Source organism: Prionailurus viverrinus, chromosome X (genome assembly GCF_022837055.1).
Source record: "Prionailurus viverrinus isolate Anna chromosome X, UM_Priviv_1.0, whole genome shotgun sequence".
Classification (NCBI taxonomy): domain Eukaryota; kingdom Metazoa; phylum Chordata; class Mammalia; order Carnivora; family Felidae; genus Prionailurus; species Prionailurus viverrinus.
The window spans coordinates 105520788-105543384 of NC_062579.1; the positions used below are offsets into that span (position 1 = coordinate 105520788).

General features: G+C 54.2%; 1 protein-coding gene across 6 annotated transcripts in view; it reads left to right on the forward strand.

Annotated features, from left to right (window-relative positions):
• FHL1 (four and a half LIM domains 1) overlaps nucleotides 1-21412 on the forward strand; it is a 62954-nt gene extending 41542 nt beyond the window's left edge. For 2 of the 6 annotated variants that reach the window (XM_047844063.1, XM_047844064.1), the window contains exons 3-8: nucleotides 16620-16801; nucleotides 17058-17232; nucleotides 17911-18080; nucleotides 18543-18729; nucleotides 19358-19557; nucleotides 19908-21412. In XM_047844063.1, coding sequence (XP_047700019.1) covers nucleotides 16646-16801; nucleotides 17058-17232; nucleotides 17911-18080; nucleotides 18543-18729; nucleotides 19358-19557; nucleotides 19908-19991 — 972 coding nt within the window. In that variant the 5' untranslated portion in view covers nucleotides 16620-16645 and the 3' untranslated portion in view covers nucleotides 19992-21412. Of the gene's footprint in view, nucleotides 1-8753; nucleotides 8875-15468; nucleotides 15663-15691; nucleotides 15955-16619; nucleotides 16802-17057; nucleotides 17233-17910; nucleotides 18081-18542; nucleotides 18730-19357; nucleotides 19558-19907 lie in introns of those variants that run through there. The other 4 variants (XM_047844062.1, XM_047844065.1, XM_047844066.1 and 1 more) reach the window with 4 other exon arrangements.
• The last annotated feature ends 1185 nt before the right edge of the window (nucleotides 21413-22597 follow it).

Below are 22597 nucleotides of genomic sequence, written 5' to 3' on the forward strand. Positions count from 1 at the left end.
CCCGCCCCGGCACTGCCTGCCTCCTCCCGGGAGCTGCCCCCGTTCCCCTTCTTTTATTTTCTTGGGTTGAGCTGAGTCGCAGGGTTTCAGGAGCCCTTCCTGAAAGGAGGGAGACCGGTGGGCCTGACGGACAGACACAGTTCCTCTTCCAGGACTGCGTCACTGGCACATCGCAGGTGCCGTGGCCCCGTGAGCTGTCATCCAGCAGGACGGTTACCACCGTAGCATCCGGCCTGTCCGTGGGCTGGTCAGGTAACTGTTCTGTCAGTTCTCCCAACTCGGGTGCTTTAACCCGAATTCATCTAGGGGTGGACGTGGGGGGATGACCACAGTGTGGTTTGGGGCAGCAGTGGGATAGACGATGCAGCTTTCACTTGTGCTGCCCCGAGACCTGACGCCTTCCTGTGCTTCACTTAAGTCCAGTGTCCCCACAGGCAGTCTTCCCTCACGTCAGCTGCCGAGCCCTTCCTCTGCATGGCCTAGAAAGAGAGCTCTGGGAGATCCACGTCCTTGGCATTCGTTCAGAATTAACTCACGTCAGGGGCGCCTCAGTGGCTCAGTTGGTTAAGCGGCCGACTTCGGCTCAGGTCATGATCTCACGGTGCGTGGGTTGGAGCCCCGCGTCGGGCTCTGTGCTGAGTGTTCGGAGCCTGGAGCCTGCTTCGGAGTCTGGGTCTCCCTCTCTCCCCACCCCTCCCCTGCTCGCACTCTGTCTCTCTCTCTCTCTCAAAAATAAGAAACGTTAGAAATAGTTGCTAAATTCTCAGTGTAGTCTAATGCTTAACCAACGTGTAAAAACAAATCAACTCCCGTCATACATACAGAAGTAACCTACGCTCTGGCCAGAGCTACTGTTTCTGATGCTATAGGTAGTCTCTTTTCGTCGGTAGCCTTCTTGGGCCAAGTTGAGATCAGAGAGGCGGTCCACGGGTGGCCTGTCTCATTAAGGGCTTTCACCCAAGCAAGCCTTCGTTTGTTGTGTTGGAAAGTGTAATCATCCATTGGGCTCACTAGGACCCTACTTGGTAGGAGGGATGTAGGAAAACTCCTTTCTCACCCCAAGTCTGAGCAGGTGACCTACACCTAGTGGGTCTTTTATTTTCACTAGAGGATCAAGAGAGCAGCCTTGTCTTGCCAAGGTGTCCCATCACCTGTCCCTAAACCGTCTACATCCATGGAGGATGTACAGCTGTCTTCTGGGCTGTTGTGCCTGCCAGAGGCTGATTCCTCTGAGGCCCTGGGACGCGTCAGATTGTCCTCCTGTTGACGCATCAGGCTCATAACCCTCACGGTTGGGCTGTTACCGGTTTTTCACGTGTGCCCTGTGAACTGGTAAATTCGAAAAGAAATTTTTCTTTTGCAGGAGTCTGCTGCTTGGCAATCCTCATTTTTAAAGCATAATTGAATAAATAGCAAAATGTGCCCACTGGGTGCCAGCCACCGTCGTGCAAGGGTTTAGCGCTTTATTTCTCACAGCAGCCCTATAAACCTAGGCACTCCTGTTATCCCCGTTCTGCAGATGAGCAAATTGAGTCACAGAGACGTTAAGTAGAATTGGCTTGCACACAACCAGTAAGTGGTGGAGACCGGATTCGATGTGAGACGCTCTGGCTCCAGGGCCCGGGCCCTTTGCCGCTACGGAATTCCCTTGAAACCATATAAAATAGATCCACCCGTGTTAAACTCTGAGCACGCTCCACGTTGCTTGTCTTAGAACAGTGTTCATTGTTCTGCCGATCGCCTATAAAATTAAGACTTGACTTTCTTCCGCGGAAGCCCTCCAAGATGGCCAGGGGCCTGGTGGACGCCATTTTGTCTGAATTCCACCGAATGCAGCGGAGCAGTCGGCCGCCCATTCCACACCTGAGACAGGCCGGTCTTCCTTACACGTGGTACATATTTACGTGTGTGTCCTCATCGACCGTCACACTGCTTGAAAACGAACAAGAAAGGTTGGGATTTGAGATAAATGTGATGTCCTCTTTCCGAGTGCGTGACCTTTGGTGGCTTCAGCCACTCTAGCTGCAGACTGCTTCTCGTGTTCTATTTGCTGGACTTCGTGTTCCTGTCATTCTATTCATGTACCCGCTGCCTGGCACGGCGTGCGTACTGCTTGACTTCCAGAGCTTTGGAACCGTTTGCTCGGGCTCCTCGAGCGCCAGCTGTTGTAGGAGGACCCTTTACCCCTCCATCAACCTGGACCTCCCCTCCCTTGCTCTGCGGCAGCTGCTGCGGCCCCACTGCCTCAGCTGAAGTTGATGGTATCTGAGGAGACTCTCGCCGTAGCAGGAGAGAATCTAGAGTGTTTTACCTGTCCCCTAGTGTCGAGGTCTGTGACCCGGACACCGAGCCTCTGCCTATTACTCTCTAAAGTCAAGGGACCATAAAGCACGGTCCCGACTTCTACGCTGCCGTGAGTCAAGAGCCGTCGCTGGAAGCAGCTTGATGTGGCACTGGGGGTCCGGACACTCTGGTTCTAGATCTGGAGCTGCTGATAATGCAGTGAAGCCGGTCATGTCCCATCTCTGGGCTTTAGTCTTCCCGTCTATGAAATGGGGTGGCTGGGCCGCTTGGTATCTAAGGTCGTTTGCAACTCTGCGTGACGACAGATGGGAAAACTAAAGCAGTCTTTGTGAAGGTGGCATCGCGCGTGGACCCCAACCCGTTCTCCTCTGTCCCCACTGTGCACGGGTGGACAACACAAGCTATTGGTTGGGGCGGTCATGTCGCGGTAGGCCACCCACAAGATCACACTGGCCTTTACTCTGGTCTTCCTGTGGCGTTTTCACGGTATGATGCCCGTCCTTGCCAACAGAGTAGCTGTTCCCACAGAGAGCCATTCGCATTCGCGCCCTCAGACACGACTCCCTGGGGACCACCACCCTCCTGGTCTGCCTGTGAGTGTGTGCCTCGAATCTGGCTTGCGACACTGCTCAGGCAGACAAATGATGGCCCTCGGAGCAACTTGGCAGGTGGGGACCGAGCGAGGCTTTCACCTTAATGTCGTTTCAATCCTCCAGAACCCTGGATTGCCCCCTCTCAGTCAGTCAGCCTATCGCCTAACAAAATGGAGACTTCCCGAGTGACCCCCAGACCACTGCTTTGTCTCCTTCCTCCTGTGCCCCCGCTGCCAGCCTGCGCCCCACTCAACAAGGGTTTCTGACCTTTGCCCTGAATTCCACGGCCGAGCCGGGGCATAATAAGGCAGGGTATTAATTATAGTCTTTTGGTAAATGGAGACAGATTATATGTTACGAGGTGAGATCCCCCATCAGGAAGCAGGGCTCACGAGGCATTATGATGATGCCTCTGGTCAAGGCAGTCGATCCGTTAACAGCCTTAAGAATAAAGACTAGGGTCATGGAATGTTTAGCCCTCGAACATCTATCAGAGGCTTGAAATGTCCATAACAGGTGGGCTTGGTGAATGCCAGGACTTAGCATGATTGAAAGGGTGTTTTGAGTCACGGCACATGGCAACATGGAAATAAAACAGATCTATCACAAGTGGATGGTAGAAATAGACTGGAAGAGAATTCTAACACCTAAAATATGACAAAGATTTATCCCTACTAGCTTCTCGGTTTCATGAAATATTTATTTTCCTCTGATTGGAGATTCTGCATTTTTATTATATGTTTCCTTCTGAAACTCTTCCTGGTTTCTGTTTCTTTGTTCCTATCGTTTTTTTCTTTATTTTCTCTTTTTTAAGTGCCATTTCAATTTTTTTTTTTTTTTTTAAATCTGAGATCACCATGGTGGCTTACTTTGAAAATCATTTGTTCAGCATTGTCCGCACTGGTGATTTCTGGTTAGAGGCTCAAAGATATCTATAGATAGCATGTGATTGGGATCATTCCCCCATCTTGGTGAGAGTCTAGGAACAGTATAAGAGGGGGCAGACTTTGGGGACGGGAGACCTTTAAAACTATTCCTGGGGTGCCTGGCTGCCTCGCTCAGTGGACCATGTGACTCTTGATCTCAGGGTTGTGAGTTTGAGCCCCACGTTGGGTGTTGAGATTACTTAAAAATAAAATCTTTAGGGGCGACTGGGTGGCTCAGTCGGTTAAACATCGGGCTTTGGCTCAGGTCCTGACCTCACGGTTCATGGGATCTGTGCTGACAGCGCAGGAGCCTGCTTGGGATTCTCTCTCCCTCTCTCTGTGCCCCTCCCCACTCTCTCCCTCTTTCTCTCTGTCAAAATAAGTAAACTTCTAAAAAAACAAAAGCCATTGGGGGCGCCTGGGTGGCTCAGTCGGTTGAGCGTCCGACTTTGGCTCGGGTCATGATCTCATGGTCCATGAGTTCGATCCCCACGTCGGGCTCTGTGCTGTCAGCTCAGAGCCTGGAGCCTGCTTCGGGTTCTATGTCTCCCTCTCTCTCTGCCCCTCCCCCACTCATGCTCTGTCTCTATCAAAAAATGAATAAACGTTAAACAATTTTTTTAAAAAAGCCAAAATCTTTAAGAAAATTTAAAAAATAAAACTATTCCTAATCACACAAGGACATTTTCCAAGATCCAATGGTAGAGGCCAAGGCACGTGTTTGAATTCTTAATCTAGGAGTATTACAAGGAACCCATCCGAGGTTAATCCTGAGATGCTGGTCTTCTCTGGAGTGAATTAGCATTTTCAAGGCACTTGACTGTTCGCGGGGCCCTCCATTTCCTGCATGTTCCCTCACTGGTGGCAGGCCCTCCCCTTTCGTGGGGCCCCTTTCCTTGGCTCTGCAATCCACACACCCTCTGGGGAGGCACAGTTCTGGGGGCTCGCTTTCCTTTGGATCTTGCGCGGTGAAATCGCCCTGCATGTGGTTCTAAGGGGGCTCCCTCAGCTGACTCCCTGACAGATACGCCCTGAATTGTGACATTTAAGCCATGACTTTGCACAATTTGCCTTGTCAGGAAGCAGAAGTACTCTTCCCACCCTAAAGATTAACAGGAACGTGAGATGGGCTGAAGCTGCACTGGCCGAGAAGTGCTCTGGAGGCCCGACGTGGACTCCCGGCATATCAGGGTGCATGACCGGGTGCCTTCCTCCCGCCGCTGGGGCCACTCAGTAAGATCGCTGGCCGGAGGGACGAGTAGCCGGGCAAAGTTCTGCTGAGGGGAAAAACCCTGCTGAGTGTATGACTTAGCAGCAGGCGTGAGGAGGGGGAGGAGGGTGGAGCGTGACCAAGATGAACCACAGGTGGGCCCACAAAGACTCCGTGGCACGTGGCCGTCAGGCCCTTGCCCCTGGCCGTGACTAATGGCAGTAACTGAGTAAGTTCGCAGCCATTTGGAAATTTCTTTGGTGAAAGAAAACTATGGGAAAGGGAGGAGGGTGACCACAAGCCAGGTGGCCGGGGCCGAGGAACCCCCCGGGCATGGGCCAACTGGGTCACAGAACTTGCCGTGTCTGCCTCGTGCGTGAAGTGTGATCCTCCCGTGGGGTGCTCCTGAAGTAGAGCGTCCGGGACTGGGTTGCGGTGTGCGAGTGCCTGCACATGTGACTCCCCGGGGCCCTCGCAGTTTCGCCTGGTTCTCTCCCGTCGCGACAGCGACAGCCCGGGGCCGTCCCGTGAGATGGGGCGAGCCGCTGACACCTCAGCAGAAGCTCCTCGTAACGGGCCACATAAAGTTCCCCGTCATCGCCCCGATCGCTCAGATCCCCGACATCCAAGAGCCCGGCGGCTCCGTCCCCTCTGGTCCCGCCCCGCGGTGACCCTCGTGGCGCTAGCCGCCACCTGCGATCATTCGTTCGGCCTCATCTGACGCCGGCAGGTCCCTCGCGGGCTGTCTCCTGGCCCCCCGGACCCCCTTCCTCTGAGAGGCGCCCCTCTTACCGCCCAGTGGCCGTCCTTGTGGTGGCGTGCCCTTCCCTCCCGGTGTCACGCGTCCTGCTTCCCGCTCCCGGGCTCCCGCCCCCGCCAGGCCACGTGCCGCTTTGCTCACACCGCGCCTTTCCTCGGAAGGCCCCTCTTACCCGGCCTTCAGGGACCCGAGAGGTCACGTGTCATCACATCCGGCACGTCTCACCAGCGCCCCCGGGCACACCCCTGCCTGCGAGAAGGCTGGATGCCACCTTCCGTCTGCTGCGGTGATGGGTCATCTGTATATTGCTGCTGAGCCGCTTGGAAGACAGAACCATATGGTACCAGAAAAACCCCTTGGACCGCATAGTAGGACACCCGCCGTTGACCTTACAAAGTAAACGACGGCAGGGGATGGGGTCACGTACAGGTGGAGCCTACAAGCCGACTGCGGAATAGCTGGAAGACAAAAGCGGGTAGGGAGCCTCGGAAGTGAACGGTTCTCGGAGGGTTGCGTGCCAGAGGCAGCTTCGGGTTTTTGATGCCCGACACTCGCTGAAAAACCATCGTGACGCACGCCGCGCAGCGTGAGAGAATAGAAGGCCTGGAACATGGGCCTCAGGCAGTAGAGACCGGTTCGCCGAACAGCGGCCAGCCCCGGCCACGGTAGATGAAGGCGCTCTGTAAACAGCACAGTGATTCTTGAGGAAACCCCGAAACGTCACGCTGTTACCGTGTAACGAATTTGGCTGAGACGCTCACGAGAGCCGCGGCTGCTGGGGCATCTGCTAAACGACCGCCAGGGTTTCTGGGCCACCGACCCCAGGCGGGGCCGGGTCACCAGCTCTCTTCGTGAGGGACTGTGTCTCACCTCATCCGGGGCCCCTTCTGCTCTGGTTTTCCGCAAGCTGCAGCTCTGGCACTCGAGGCCGTGGGCGGCGGGGGGACGCGTGTCAGAGCAGGCCGGGGTCAAGCCTCTTGAGGTTCGAGAAGGAAGGCGGGGCCGACCTGGGGTGGAGGTGCCGTCAGCCGCAGGCGGACTCGCTGCCGGGCTCCCGCCCATGCTAGTCCTGCACCTGCAGATCAGAAAGGAATTCTCTGGGTTGTGTATTTTCTCCCGTGTTTCGGGCAAAATAGGTTTGTTTGCCAGCTGGACGAGGCCATCAGTGTGTCCATATTCTGTTGGGACGTTTCCAGATGCTAACTACTGCGCCTGCTGAGGGAACGTGCCCTCTCGTGCGGGGCTTGAAGCCAGAACTGGCTTCCTGGAGGAAGGCTCTACCTCGAAACGCACCTCGCTCAAATCTCGTTTCCGGTTCGTAACGGTCCATCATCTCCCGCAAGACACGCATATCTGCCAGGAGACACATTGACCTTTATTTCAGGGGTGCGGCCGTTTCCCAAGTGGCCGGGCTCCCCGCAGCATTTCGCCAGGCCGCTGAGACGGGCCGGAGCGGGCTGGGGGGCACAGTGCCGCCCCCCTTTCTTGTCCCCGACCGACTCCTGGACCCAACACGTGATAAATTTGCCTGTAACATCCCGGCTTTTATTGTTCTGTCATTTTCCAGCTAACGAGAAGTTACAAGTTCAGCTGTTGGAATAGCTGTTTCATTAAACGTTTGGAGAACGTAATAATCGTAAAACTCGGCGCCTGCGTGGCTCAGTCGGTTAAACGTCTGACTTTGGCTCAGCTCACGGTCTCGCGGTTCATGAATGTGAGCCCTGCATCGGTTCTGATCCTCTGTCCTCCTCTCTCTCTCTGCCCCTCCCCCGCTCGTGGCGTGCGCATGTGTGTGTGTGTGTGTCTCTCTCTCTCTCTCAAAAATAAATATGTTTAAAAAGAATTGTAAAACTCAGCCATTCCGATGCCTTCCTCGATGTTCAGTGGCCAAAGGCACTTTTGAGTTCCAGGTGGGGCCGTGTTGAGGTTTGATGGGCACGCTTTGCTTCTTTTAGTTCATTTTTCAACAGTTACTGTGGAGAATAAATCGAGGAACGGGGTGGAGACAGGGGACAGGGAGCATGGTTGCAATTTGAAATAGGTCCAATGAGAGGCCACTGAAAGTGACTTGGAGCAAAAGCCTGGAAAGAGGTAGACGAGCAACTGTGAGAGGGCTCTGTGCGGGGGGGGGGGGGGGGGGGGGGGGGCAGGGGACTGTGTCAGGGCCCGAGGCCGGGTGCGTCTGGAGGGTGTGGAGGCCAGCAAGGAGGCCAGCGTGAGGCTGGAGCGAAGGGTGCCGGGAGGGTGCCGGGGATAAGGCCAGGCAGGGAACGGGCGTGGGGTCACAGAGGGACTTACAGGCCATCCTCCAGCTGTTACAACACGTTAGGTTGCCCTCTTCCTTTTCATCCGTATTTTTACTTTTGTTGTCCCTGATGCCGAAAAGCAGATTTCATTTGTGGGACAAAAGTATCCTCCTCGTGTACTTGGCGGCTGTATATGTGTATGTCTCTCATCTGACATGAAGGAGGTGTGTGGCTAGAATCGCACCTTCAGGATTCTGCTGGTCTCTGGTACATACCAAGGAGGACGTAGACGGGGCCCCTGACCTCTCTATTCCTAGTGTCCAACGCCTTTTAATGACACCGGTTAATATAAGTCTGTCTCTTACGGTTATTTCTGTCATTAGCAGCAGAAAACACTTCGTAGGGCCCGAAGGAAGCTGTTTAGGCATATAAAGTGGATTAATAAGGGTGGCTCAGCGTTAAGCTATGCCAGAGCTGAGTCCAAATTTTATTCCGGTACAGGGATGACTTTCTATGTGGCCTCTCTGGCTCTGGAGCTAATTTGGATGCTGAGTAGCTCCACAGGTATTTATATGTAGTGTTTGGTATTTTTACTGGGTCCTATTCTTCTCCCTCGGATCACCTAAAATGGTTAAGAATTTTCTAGTGGGATTAAGGTTGTGATCTCTGGGGAGGGGTGGGCCATCTGCTCTCGGTTATTTTTGTGTTAGCCGCTTCCCCTTAAATGTATGTTCACAAATGAGCCACAGCCTTATCAGCTGAGGTCGAGGGAAGACTGGTCTAGGTGCCGCTCCTGAACTTGGTCTCTGAGCCATGGCTTCCCATAGACACTCAGGTAAAGCTTCATACTCTTTATCTTCCATCGAACACGGTTGTGTTAGGGCAGGGAATCCATCACTCGACTAAAAGATAGTTTTTGATGAACTGATTTTAGCCTTGTCTACATAATAAGTCCTGGCTGGTCTCTGCTCTGTCGCTGCCTTCTGCTGCTGTTTCCAACACTAAAGGCAGGTCGAGTGGCTTGTTCTTTAAAAATAGAAACTTATTACCATAGTTTACATGTTTTAGGACATCTTAGGAAACTGTAAAAGATAGTGTGAGGAACAAGTGGGGGGTTAGCAATTTTTATTATTTATAACATACAGATGTTCGTCGCGACTGCTTTAAATCGAATTTCAAGTGTTTAGAAAAGGTCAATTGAATATAGAGCTGAAGGGAGAAATACTGACAACTGAGAAAGTCCATAGTGACTTACCACCTCTTTCCTTTTCTGAACGATGTGCTTAGTCTTTCTGAAGACAAGCAGCTATGATCCTTTGGATGTGACAAGTAGGGTGGTCACTGTTCTTATCAGAAAAAGGGGCAACGTTTCCGAACCTCTAGCCCGTCCTTAGCGTGAGAGTCGTCTTCTTGTTTTGTAACCTGGCACAAAGGAAGCCCTTCGGCCATGGACAGACACGCGGGGAACGGGCTGAAGGACTGAAGGCCGTCTCCCCAGAAAGCCCGGCTCTCTGAGGTCACCCGGCTGCCGGTCCCTCCTCCAAAGCCAAGAATGTCGCTGTGGCTCCTTTGCCCTCTGCCTAAGGAACGCTCCCCTTTCTTAGAGACAGGCACTGTGTCCTGTCTCCGGGCTTTCAGATTATAGGACAAGTTAATTTTGGGTGGCAGGAAAAACTCATTTTGAGAACTCATAATTGCCCATCAGAATTTAAATAATGAGAATACTTTTAGAAAGTCTTCTTGGGTGTTTAAACACAAACGCACTGCGATGGCATTCCCTGCTTTGGTGAATTACTATGCAGTGTTTTTCTTGTTCCCAAATGTTGAAGAGCTGTTTTGCCCCCCACCCCCCCCCCCCAGGAGCCATTTTACAAACATGGCGCCACATGCCTGAGATTGTGGTAATTGGCCGCCACGTCCGTTCTCCAGGTGCAGGCTGGCTATCCAGCTGTACTGGTTGTTCCAGTGGGCCTTGAATGCATGTCAACTGGTAGAGTAACTCCCCATTTTGTTTACTTATTAAGTGACAGAATAGGAAAATACATTTAAAAGGTGACCTGTTTACAGCACACCCAAGCCTCCAATTTTAAATTGCACAAAATCCTGACACTATTCTTGCTTATATAAATCTGGAGGCTGTAACAGTGACTAAATGAGACAGATTATTGACACCTTTTAGGTGGTTTTTTTTTTTATGTTTATTTTTGAGAGAGAGGGGGAGAGAGCGAGAGAGAGAGAGAGAGCGAGAGAGAGCATGAATGGCGGAGGGGCAGAGAAAGAGGGAGCCACAGAATCCAAAGCAGTCTCCAGGCTCTGAGCTTTCAGCACAGAGGCCGACGCGGGGCTGGAACTCAAGAACCGTGAGATGGTGACCTGAGCCGAAGTCAGACCCTTAACCGACTGAGCCACCCAGGCCTCCCCCACAAACGGTTTTAAAACCAGAGACTATCATTTTGTATTGCATTTGATTTATAGGTCTGTGAAAGCAGAGAAGAGAGAGGTCCTCACAAAAAGGAAATCCACGTTGCCCCGAGATGGGCTTCGTATAGACAAATTAGAGGCTCAGGTAATTGGATCAGAATCCATTTTCAGTGGCCATCCATATACTGAGAGGACATTTTGAGGACAGGGATTTATATTTTTGTTATTGAACACTTTCAGTCTGCAAAGTTATGTAGATCAGTGCCTTTACCCTTGGCCTTTCGAGTTGAGGACCAGGCTGGGGGGGGGTGTGGATGGGGGGGGAAGTAAGGCCATCTGCCACATTATACAGCCACTAGTTCCCTTCACCGGCCACTGCCCAGTGGGTTGTACGTCCTGCCCCAGGAGTCTCTTCTTGGGGCAGGGGTGGAAAATGAAATGGTGGTGTGTGTGAGCGAGTAATCAAACTGGGTTGACTTCTTAAAATAACTGAAAGTGGCAGCCAGAAGATTTGGTCAAGGGTGAAACTTGAACGTCGCATACTTGTCGTGACCACCAGACGACCGCCTGCTGCTTCCCCACCGCTAGGAAAACTGAAAACGCACGTCCTGCTGCTGCCAGGTCGGAAGCACTCGTTTTCTGATACGCAAGCTGGAAGGTGCCCACATAACACGCGCAACATTAAGAAAAGCTTCGTATACGGACAGAGTAATACTCGCATAGAATCTAGCCTGGTGGAAGTCCAGGGGCACCTAGTTTTTGTTTAATGATCTCTACCCAACCCTCCCGTTACCGGGTATAATCTAAAACTGTGTATCAGTGACCCAAAGGAGATTTATGAGTTTTTCTCTGAATGTAGCGTACAAGTGAGGTTGCACATAACATTGAATCATTCCGTACGTGTTCTGTTTTTAAGGGAAGCGAACCCTTTCTGATTTTCTGTGAGATTCTATGAAAGACTGCTTTTCAGCCATGACTCATGAACTCCGTCTCATTGCAGCTAGTCAGGTATTTACTCCCAAACGTCTGACGACACCTCCAGGTGCGTTCGTGTGTCTGCCACACAAGCGTCCTATTCATCGGCCAAGGCTTCGCTCCATTTGTCAAACATTCTCAGGAAAGCGATATATCCTTTCTTTAGAAGCCAGTATTTATACGCAGAGTGACTAACGGACTGGTATGTTGGACTTAGCAATTAACAGACCAGGAATAGCCCCAATTTTTTTCTTCCATCCGGGTTGCCGTTCGTTGTTTACACTGTGCACCATACTCCTCAGGGAGAGCACATTGAAGAATGTCGCTTTGCTCGAAGATTCACGGTTTCCTTAAATCTTCTATTTCGAACCACTCGGGCAGAAGGGGAACGATGGATATTAGCAAGAAATACATGAGAAAATACACCTAAAAACACAAGCGAGATTATTAAGTACGAACTGAATCTTCTCTCACGAGAGGTTTATAGTTCTAGAAATGTCGCACCATCACGTTTCTCCTTCAATGTGCACACGAGGAAACCGAAAGCCAACACTTTTTTATTGAGATACTGAGGTTTATGTAGGCACCTCTTAGCATGTTGGCTGTAGTTCAGGAATTTTCTGGAAGAGGAAGCTTGTTGATTAAGAGAAGGATGATGTGTCTTTTTGAAGCAGGCATAGCAAGAAAGGCTACCATCTTGGAATAAGTGTCTAAAATGGGATCACCCGGTCACAACTCCGATGCACTTGAACCCGCTGCATCCGTAAAGGATCGTGGGTCAGACATCAGCACCTTAGAGTGGCAAGAGCTGTGCCCTGATTTTTAAAAACAAATATTTGTGGGGTGCCTGGGTGGCGCAGTCGGTTAAGCGTCCGACTTCAGCCAGGTCACGATCTCACGGTCCGTGAGTTCGAGCCCCGCGTCGGGCTCTGGGCCGACGGCTCGGAGCCTGGAGCCTGTTTCCGATTCTGTGTCTCCCTCTCTCTCTGCCCCTCCCCCGTTCATGCTCTGTCTCTCTCTGTCCCAAAAATAAATAAACGTTGAAAAAAAAATTAAAAAAAAAATAAAAACAAATATTTGTTATAAAATGCTTTTGATAAAAGAGCTTTGGAGGAGCTTAGTGGCGGTGACTTGTCTCCCCCACCCGTCCATCCACAGGCACATACTTACTGTATGACTGGTGTACTCAGGGCCTGCGATTAGATCCCCGGGACTCCTAGTACGTTTGGAACCTTCTTCTGTGATAGAGAAGCCTCGGCCCTGCCCTGCGCCCGGCTCACACCTCCACCTTAGGATCCGTCAGAGAGCTGCCAGAGGGCAAACGCGTGGTGACAAGGACAGGCGGGAAGGGAGGGAGCATTGTCATTCTGGGTATCCACTATTGCCAGTGATGACCCATGATGCCCTTTCCCAGATAACGGCAGGGGGTCCGGGGAGACAGCTCGGGATGCTGGGGAAGGGGAAGGTTAGGCGGCTTCATATTTCACGATCTGAGAAATGGCTAAGGGGATTAAAAACCGTGTTCCCTATGCGATAAACGCCTTAAGTATATGCAGTTCAGGAAGATTAAAGAGAGCCTCAAAGACCAGGTAAAACGCTACCTTCGTCCCCCCCCCCCCCACCCCGTTATTTCTGACATCGGGGAAGGAAGGAAGGCGCCCAGCTTTTCCCGCCCCACGAAGTCGAGACTGCGCTGCGGCTTGTTTTGGTGGCGCCACGAACCCGGGCGCTCGCGGTCTTTTAGGAGCCCGTGTGTGTGTCGGCGCTGTCGTCTGTACGCTGTTGTCTTAGAATCGGTAACTGCTCTGAAGATGAGTGGTAGCCACATCCCTCCCCGTTGCACACGTTCACATTTGACACAGAGTTACGACCTGGTACGTATCTCGTCGGCCGGAATCTAGTACTCCGACTTCCTCCTGGGCATGCTACGTGAAGGCTTGCCATAGTCTGGGACCAAATAATCCTAAATTGAGAAAAACATGAGGTAAGCTAATTCAGGTTGCCCGGAGTTTCACTTGATTGGAATTATTGCAAAAAAAAAAAAAAAAAAAAAAAAAAAAAGAAAGAACTAAAGTTCATGGGCTTGACATCGGCATTGCTAACATGCTTTAAGTATTTCCAGCCTGTTTACTTATTAGGCAATAAAGCCAACGCTCCCAGAAGTGCCTATTTTATCTTGACGAATACGTGTTTCCGCACACACGAAAAAGGCCCGAGTCCACTGTGGAAATCAGTTCTAAGAGGATATGCCCTTTGAAATATGTCCATGTGGGTGCAGCCTCTCTGGGTTTAAGTGTACAGGGGCGGGGAATGTAAGCTGACCCTGGGCTTCTCCTACGACAGGAAGGAAAACTAATAATAATGCCTAAAAGCCAGGACTCGAAAACACTAAGAAGTGGGACTCTCTGGGGCGCCTGGGTGGCGCAGTCGGTTAAGCGTCCGACTTCAGCCAGGTCACGATCTCGCGGTCCGTGAGTTCGAGCCCCGCGTCGGGCTCTGGGCTGATGGCTCGGAGCCTGGAGCCTGTTTCCGATTCTGTGTCTCCCTCTCTCTGTGCCCCTCGCCCGTTCACGCTCTGTCTCTCTCTGTCCCAAAAATAAATAAAAAACATTGAAAAAAAATTTTTTTAAAAAGAAGTGGGACTCTCCATAGAGGCACCATTAACTTGGGGCGAGCTATTTCATGTTCCCTTTGCTGGGTTCAAGACCCTCTGCTATAGGGACGATAGCGTGGCGTGCAGCCGTGCGGACACGACTCCCATTTCCGACACACTCCGGTACCTTCCACGATCCGTGGTGAGCCATGGCTTATGTCATCGGCTGGATGCCTCGAAAGTGTGAGCCAGTCGTGTTCTAGAACTCTGAAAGTGAGCAGTGAAGAACTTGGCATTGGTAAGATGACAGGTTCTCAAAGTATGCGGTTTTGAAGTGAGAAAGGCTTGGCCGGTATGCTCTCCCTGGTACCGTGAACCATAGTGGTTTCCCTTCTCTCCAAACCTCGGGCTGCCTGAACAGGACTCACTGTGTCGCCTGGTGTCTGTTTGCCGTGTGACGCCGGCGCCTTGATGTTTAGCTTAAAGCTAGGGCTCCGACATACCACGAGCCGGGGCTCCCGTCGGGAGGGACTCTATACGGGACTTAACGCTTAGAAGTATTTGGAGGTCATCTCCTCTTTGAAAGACATCGGAAGAGTGACAGGAAAATGAGGGCGGCCCAGAGTTGTCTTCTAAATAGAGACTTCGGTGAGGGAGGAGGAGGAGGGATGTTCAAATATGGTCCAGGAAGATAGTCTCCGAAGGGCTAACCCAGCCGTGACTGCTCGCCGCGCAGGAAGCCAGTGCTGTCTAATCTTACAAATTCTAATTTCCTGCCAAATGGTATTTAGGAGCCACTGATAATTTAATTTCCTGGCATTACTGTTACTGGAGATTTATTTAGTTTCTCTGCTCAGCTCTTAACAAGAAAGTAAATGTTTGTCGGGTGCACGGTTTCAGTATGGAAGAGCTAACGACACAAGGGTTTTAGGGGACAGGTGAAGGGCCAGCAGGAATGAACGGAGGGTGACTGCCGGCGTGCGATCACTGTGACGGGCACTTTGTTTGCACGGAGGCCGATGGCAGTTTAAAAGCTACCTTACGTAAACGGTGCGCAGTTCAAGGAGACAGATCTTGGTTTCACTTGTGCCTCTACTTTTCGTTTCTAACCCAGTTTACGTAAGGGAACGTCCTGGTTTTCTTTGGGGGACAAGGTGCCAGTAAGAGCCATCCTCCGGTCCCGAGAAACCTCTGAACTGTGGCACAGCGGGCTCAAGCAACTGTCTTTGCCCCAGAATGCCTCCCGCTGGCCGCAGCGGCTCATTCCCAGGAGGCGAGGGGGTGTGTCCGAGGGTCGCGGGGGGGGGGGGGGGGGGGAGTGGGGGGGGGGCTGAAGCCGGCCCCGAGCCGCACCCCCCCCCCCCCCCCCCAGGCCCTGTGCCTCCCGGGCCGGCCGCGCGCTCTGCTTGGTTGGCCGCCTGGCTTCCGAAACGGACCCAGTTGTGAGTGAGAGTTCAGCAGCCTTCCCGAGGCGGCTCCGAGACGCAGGGTGTGGTTTCCTTAGCTCACTCTCTGCTATTTGGTTGCCGGTGGCAACAGGATCCAAACAACTCGGACATGTGTTTGTATAAAAAAACCTGGGACCGGGCCGCACAGTGGGAGTCTGGGGCCGCCGGGCCAGTGGAAGAGCTGCGGTGAGTACCGGGGCCTTCCGGCCGTCTTCCCTCAACTCCAGATGACACTCTGCAGATGACACGGGGGCATTTGCTAGCACGGGAACCGTGCTTGTGGGGAGCTGGGAACAGCGTCTCCATTCTGGTGTTTCCTGTGCGATTACATAACTGCTGTCTACGGAACCCACGTTCGTTCGGGCGGAGGGGGGAGATCGGCATATGTTTAAAGAAGTCGGGAGCCAATAGAAACCCCCATTTGGTACCTTTCTGGTGGCGGGACGAACAGAGCGCCTCGGCAGTGCCGCAAGCTTTGGTGGGGAGGGGGTGGGGGGTGCTGGGGGACTCGGGTGGCTGTTCCTGTGAAGGCAGTGGGAGGGGTTCTTCGAATGATCGGCTTAACACTTTTTTTTTAAGCGTGCCCCCCCACTGCAGATCCTCTTTTAAAGTTGCAGTTTTTAAAACAAATGTCCTAAGTCGCAAACTTGCTTGAACCAAGGGGGGACTTGATGTGGGCACGCCCCAAACCGGCAGGTCACTGTGCCGAGTGTTCACAGTCGTAGACTTCGCCGGTCCGGGACGGAGAACGCCGTTGTGAGAAGTCCGCTCTGGGGCCCCGGCTCGGGCCCCGGGGCCGTGAACTGCGGCGGACAGAACTCCTCGGGGTCCCTTCAGGGATTTAAAAGTGTTCTGGCGGATCTAAAGGAGGGAGCGAGGCCTCGGAGGCTGGCGAGGGAGGGCCTGGCGCGCCGTGGGCACCGCCGCCAAGCAGCCCGCCTCCGGGATGCGGCCCGTATCCCCTCTTGTCCCTCCCACCCCCCCACCCCCGCCCCATCCGGCCCCCTGGTCCCGCCGGGCAGGGCTCTCTCCCAAGGCGCCGGGGGGCCGGTCTCTTCCCGGGTCCTAGCGAAGCGTGTGGGGTCGCGGCGCCGCGCCCGCCGTCCTCCCGGGGCTCATTTGCCCGGCCCGTTGCCCCCGCAGGTCCCTCCAGCTACAAGGTGGGCACCATGACTGAGAAGTTCGACTGCCACTACTGCAGGGACAACCTGCAGGGGAAGAAGTACGTGCAGAAGGACGGCCACCACTGCTGCCTCAAGTGCTTCGACAAGTTCTGCGCCAACACCTGTGTGGACTGCCGGAAGCCCATCGGCGCCGACTCCAAGGTAACGGTGGCCCCGGCGGCGTGTGGGGGCTGGGGGGGGGGGCCCGGACGGCAGTCCGAGGCGGGGCCTGCTTGTATTTCACAAACTCCTGGGCGCCCCTCATGTTACTCACAGTGTTACTCACAGAAACGTTGGCCTCGGGCTGGCCCAGTCTCGGTGGGGGGCCACCGCCCCTGACACCCCCCCCGGCCCCACCCCCCGGGCCCCCAGCACCACTCACCACTCACGGCAGCCACCCCATCTGCTCGGTCCCCAGGAGGTGCACTATAAGAACCGCTACTGGCACGACACCTGCTTCCGCTGTGCCAAGTGCCTTCACCCCTTGGCCAACGAGACCTTTGTGGCCAAGGACAACAAGATCTTCTGCAACAAGTGCACCACTCGGGAGGACAACCCCAAGTGCAAGGGGTGCTTCAAGCCAATCGTGGCAGGTAGCGCCCCCTCTCCCTCCCCGGCAGCCAGGGAGGAGGCCCCGAGGGCGGAGATGATGCCGGGTGCTCGCGGTGGTGGGGTGATGCTGCTGCGAGCCGCGCTTAGATTTTAGCATATATATGCACGCATATATATACACGTATATCTGCGTACACATATATGCTCGCACACACGCACACACTCGGCAACTAAAGAACACTGGAGAGAGCCGTCTGTGGCGAGAGAAAGAAGTGAAAAGTATGTAGCGCTTTCTCATTTGGGTAGAGTAAGTGATCAAAGCATGCGCCCTCCTGGGTGGAATTCTGGGCCAGCTGCCCCCTCTGCCCCTCCCCCCAGCGAGTCTCCAGGTCCAGTCCGCAAAGGCCGGCCGTGGGGGTGGGGCGGGGATTCAGCCCCTCCCCCCATCCCGAAACACTGCTGCCGGGGTCCCCTTCCCCCGACGACCACGGGAGTCTGGGTCTGCACAACCCCAGCAGGACGGAGGGGAGAAGCCCTCCCCTCGCCCCCCCACCCCCCGCCCCCCCCAGCCGTGGATAGCGCGGCTGGGGGCGAGCGCGAGGCCGGTAACTGTGCAGGGCCTGTGTGCCCTCCCCTCTGGAGGCCCTGGGGGGCGGGCGGAGCGGAAGCAGCCCCCTGCAGGGCCCTGTCAGCCGGGCTGTGGATGGCTTCCCCCGCAGGAGATCAGAACGTGGAGTACAAGAAGACCGTGTGGCACAAAGACTGCTTCACCTGCAGCAACTGCAAGCAAGTGATCGGGACCGGAAGCTTCTTCCCCAAAGGGGAGGACTTCTACTGCGTGACCTGCCACGAGACCAAATTCGCCAAGCACTGCGTGAAGTGCAACAAGGTAGGCTGTCGAGGGAGCTCCGCGTTGACTCGTTTCTGGAAGTGTTTGACAGTTGGCAGAGCACTTGCACACACACTATCCCATTCCATCGTCCCGACGGCCCTGCGACGTGGGAATTATTATTCCCGTGTTGCAGACGGGGACGCTGTGGCGGTAGAAAGCGGCGCCCGGGGCCAAGTCGGGCTGTCGGCGAGCGCCCTGGGGAGGCGCGGCGGCCCCGGCTCTAGAGGGCCCGCCTCCACCCCCTAATTGCCGTGTCACCCCACGCAGGGGCCCGCCTTCTCTGAGCCTCGGTGTCTTCGTCTGTAGCTCGGGGGTAATAATCGCACCTGCCTCCCATGGCCGTGGTGGCGATCAATGAGATACTGTCTACCAGAGCGCCCAGCACAGTGCCTGGCACGTAGTAGGCATTCAACAAAATGGTTGTTGAATCTGAATCCGGTGCTACACTCCCTGGTCTAGGCCATCACATCTGGAGGAATCACTTACCAGGATCAGCCCTGGCATGCCGAGTGCTTTGTGTGTGTTACCTGCTCTAAGAAGCTGGCTGGGCAGCGTTTCACCGCTGTGGAGGACCAGTATTACTGCGTGGATTGCTACAAGAACTTTGTGGCCAAGAAGTGTGCTGGATGCAAGAACCCCATCACTGGTAGGCTAAAGAGTCCTTGCTAAGTCTGCCAGGCTAGGTCTTGCGCATGGTATAACCATCTCTCATTTTCCTACGCCGTCGGTTTCATCCACAAAGGCCCCACAGAATGTCCTGTCCCCCTGCCATTGTGGTCCCGAAGGCCCCCCCCCCCCCGAATAGTTTGGATTCTCCCCCAGGCCAGCTTAGCCTTTGCAATACAGAACACCTCCTGACTACTGCTGACTAACGACGCTGCCGGAGTTCACGAGCCTGAGACCCACGGCCATGGCCACGGGCAGGCAGGCACCGCGTGTGGCGGTGGGAGCGGGGTGGGGGGGTGGGGGGAGTCCGGCGGGGAAGGGAGAGGAAAGGGGGGCGGATCAGGCCGGCGGGAGTTGGGGGGGGGGAGGGGGAGGGGGGAGGGGGGGGAGGCTGCGAGCGGCAGGCGGGGATTAGAGCGCCCCTAGCGGCAGGCTAGCTCAGAGGTGGCTGCGGGCAGCTGTTTGGCGATCAGAAGCAGAGCTGATCACTTCATTCCTCCTCACGCGGCCGCGATCCACGTGCCCCGGGCCCTTTCCCCGCCTCCAATTTTCCCATCTCCCCGGGGAGCCTTGAAATGTACATTTGAGAAGACTTTTGCCATCCTCAGGGAAAAGGACTGTGTCAAGAGTGAGCCACCCAGTCTCTAAAGCTAGGAAGCCCCCAGTGTGCCACGGGAAACGCTTGCCTCTCACCCTGTTTCCCAGCGCCAACCTCCGGGGCAGGCATCCGGGTGGAGAGAGGACTTGTCCCTCGTGGGTGGTGGTTCTTTATAGAAAAAATCGAAGCTTAGCAGCTCCTCGAGGCCCGGTAAGTGCACACCCCGCGAACAGCCCAAGTTTGCCTCCTGGTGGCCACTTTGATGCCATGGCCCTAAATCAAAGAAACTGGTTATGCTGGGAGGTCGGTGCGTGTCACAGGGCGATAGCGGTGGCATGGGAATGTGGGTTCGCGGCTGAGCTCTGGCATCTCCTCAGGTCCTCGCGAGCCGTAGCAGGGTGGCGGCGACGCGGGGGTCGGTGCGCGGCGGAGGGCGGCCGGGGGCCGGGCAGACGCTGCCCCCGTGTGCTTGTCGGCTCCGTGAACGGGCAAGGCGGCGCTCGGCCTCCCGCCTGTGCCCACTCAGCGGCCTCCTTTGTTTTCTTTTGTCGTTTCCCCAGGGTTTGGTAAAGGCTCCAGTGTGGTGGCCTATGAAGGACAATCCTGGCACGACTACTGCTTCCACTGCAAAAAATGCTCCATGAATCTGGCCAACAAGCGCTTTGTTTTCCACCAGGAGCAAGTGTATTGCCCCGACTGTGCCAAAAAGCTGTAAAGCGACAGGGGCTCCTGTCCTGTAAAATGGAATCGAGTCTTGTTCTTGTGTCCTCGCCCTCTGCCCTGCACCACCCAGAGGGCCAGAGCGGCCTCTCACCTCTAAAGTTGCTTCCTCTGTCTTTGCTCCCATTTTACAGTCTTACTCAGATACGGGCACGCAGTGGTCACACTAGGATGTCGCGGCGCGGCCACTTCTCCGCAGCTGCGGTGAAAACACAAACACGTAGATAGGTTGACTCTTCTGCATGTTTATCATAGAGCAGAAACGTGCTCACCATTTAGCTGCTTAGTGACGTGAGCGAGAAGCGTAACACATAAAGCCCCCGCTGAGATGCGTCTCGTGGCTCAGCTGGGACCCACCGTGTCCTCAGGACACGCAAGAGTTGCGGCGGCTGCTCCAACTCGGCTGCTCACCTGTCTGTGAGCAGAGAGCGAACTTAACAAATTGCATGGTTGAACCTCCTCCTCGAAATCTTCCTGCTGTTCTTTTGTGCTCTCAAACGACTAATACGAATTTCCAGAAAGTTAACATTTGAACTTGGCTGTAACTCTAAACTGACCTTTCCCCCGTACTAACTTTCGATTTCCCCGTGTGGCGTGTTTTCTGAACGTTCCCACTTTCAAGCGGGGAGCGTGCAGGTGATTTGGAAAGTGTAGGCAGACCTGAGAAAACGAGCCTGTTTCACAGGAACATCGTCACGGCGACTACTTCTGGAGGCTTAACAAAACTAACCCAGCTGCCCTTTTTCTTTTTCTTTTTTAATACTCTCGTTTTAATTCATAGTAACGTAGTTTATGGGTTTGGAGACTTGCATGTCGATATTTTAGCCCCCCCTCAAACGTTCCTGCGGTTTTGAAATTCATCCTGCCGAAGTAATCATAACACTCTAGCGGGGGGGTAGTAGCTGAGCAGGCGCCAGGACTGTCATTGACACGGATAGGACATTTCCAAACAGCGGCTAGAGTGGAGTCCCTTGTAGCATAGTTGTCTGCTCTTTGTGTGCTCAAGAGGCCCGCCAAGTCCCTTTTCTTGTGATTTTTAGGACTGTCCCTCAAGAGCTCAGCTGGATCTCTGGGGGAGCGGCTGCCACCCTCACAGGCACAAGCGCATTTCCACACAGTGCTTACCTGAGATGCAGGCTCACCTAACTTACCGTATTCTTATCAACATTGTTCTATTACATAGTATAATGAGACAGTATCAAAAGTAAACATGTAATGACAGTGCATATTAACATTCTCGTAGGAGTGGTTAGACAAGCCAATGCCTCATTTCTACATTTTGTCATTAGCTGTTATCCTAAAGTTTCAGTGTACCCTTACAGAAATAAAGCAGCATATAAATAAATAACGCCTCGTCTTTTAATTCTGCCCGTGGAGTTGCTGTAAGGGGACACCATTGCTCTCAGACCCTCGATGACCGCTTTCCTTCGAGCGCGTACTCTGTTCGGAGCAGTCGCACAGAACAGAGGAATTTAGAAGCAGACTGAAGCCCGCAGCGGCACTCGGGTCCGGTCAAAAACCACCACGCCCCACGCTGACCCAGAAGCAGCATTTCCCAGATGTTCACACCCCTTAAAAAGGGCCCTGTTTTCTTGGGCCAGGAGCAGGTGGGGTGAGAAGAGAACGACAGCCGAAGGGCTGTTGGGCCGTTCACAGCCCCCGTTCTGTTGGCCCCCCTCTCCGTGTGCCCTCTGGAGCACGGATCCACGTGGAACACTGTCAACCCCTGTTCCCTCCACCCTTGGGCCCGCGGGAGAAACCCGCTCCCCCTTGTGGCCATGGCTGAGCCAGCGGGGAGAGGGCATCGGGGCCTCAGTAATAAAAGCAAAGGGCGGGACCCCTGTGGAGCTACCCAGACCTTGTTAGCAGGGAACCCAAACCCGTCAGAGGAAACCACGGGCGTTTTTATGAACAGGTGATAGTCCCCTGTGTCTGTTTCCCTAGAGAAATCGGCAGTTAAAACCACGAAGAGAGTGGTTGGGGCCCGAGGGAGCAGGGGTGGGGTGGGGAACTGACACGCCACCCCCTGGAAGCAGGCTGGGTTACTGAGATTGCGGCAAGGGACAGGGCCCAGAGGGGACGAGCCTGGGATGGAGAGGGGACTCCACTCAGGACTCCTCCTCGGGGAGAGACCACAGCACACTTCCAGTGCCCTCCACCCCAGCGGACTGTGGGCCTTTGGGCACCGTGGCTGCTCTCCTCTTCCCCTGCCACCCCAGATTCTGTGCTTGCCCTCCATCCTGTCACCCTTTGGCCTTCCTATCCCATTCGGCCTGCAAAACCCCAGCCCACACCAGGGCCGAGCTCTGCCATAAAAAAAAAAAAAAAAAAAAAAAAAAAGAAAGAAGCCACACCGCTAGCTGCAGCCACCAGCACAAGAACTCCAGCCTCCACCCTGGCCAACTTGGCTTTGCCTTCCCTACGCCAGCACTCCCCGCCCCAGATACCTAATCCTCACAGTCAACACTGGCACTATCGTCCCCATTTTCCAGATGAGAGACGTTCAGAGAAGTTAAGAGGTCTACCTGAG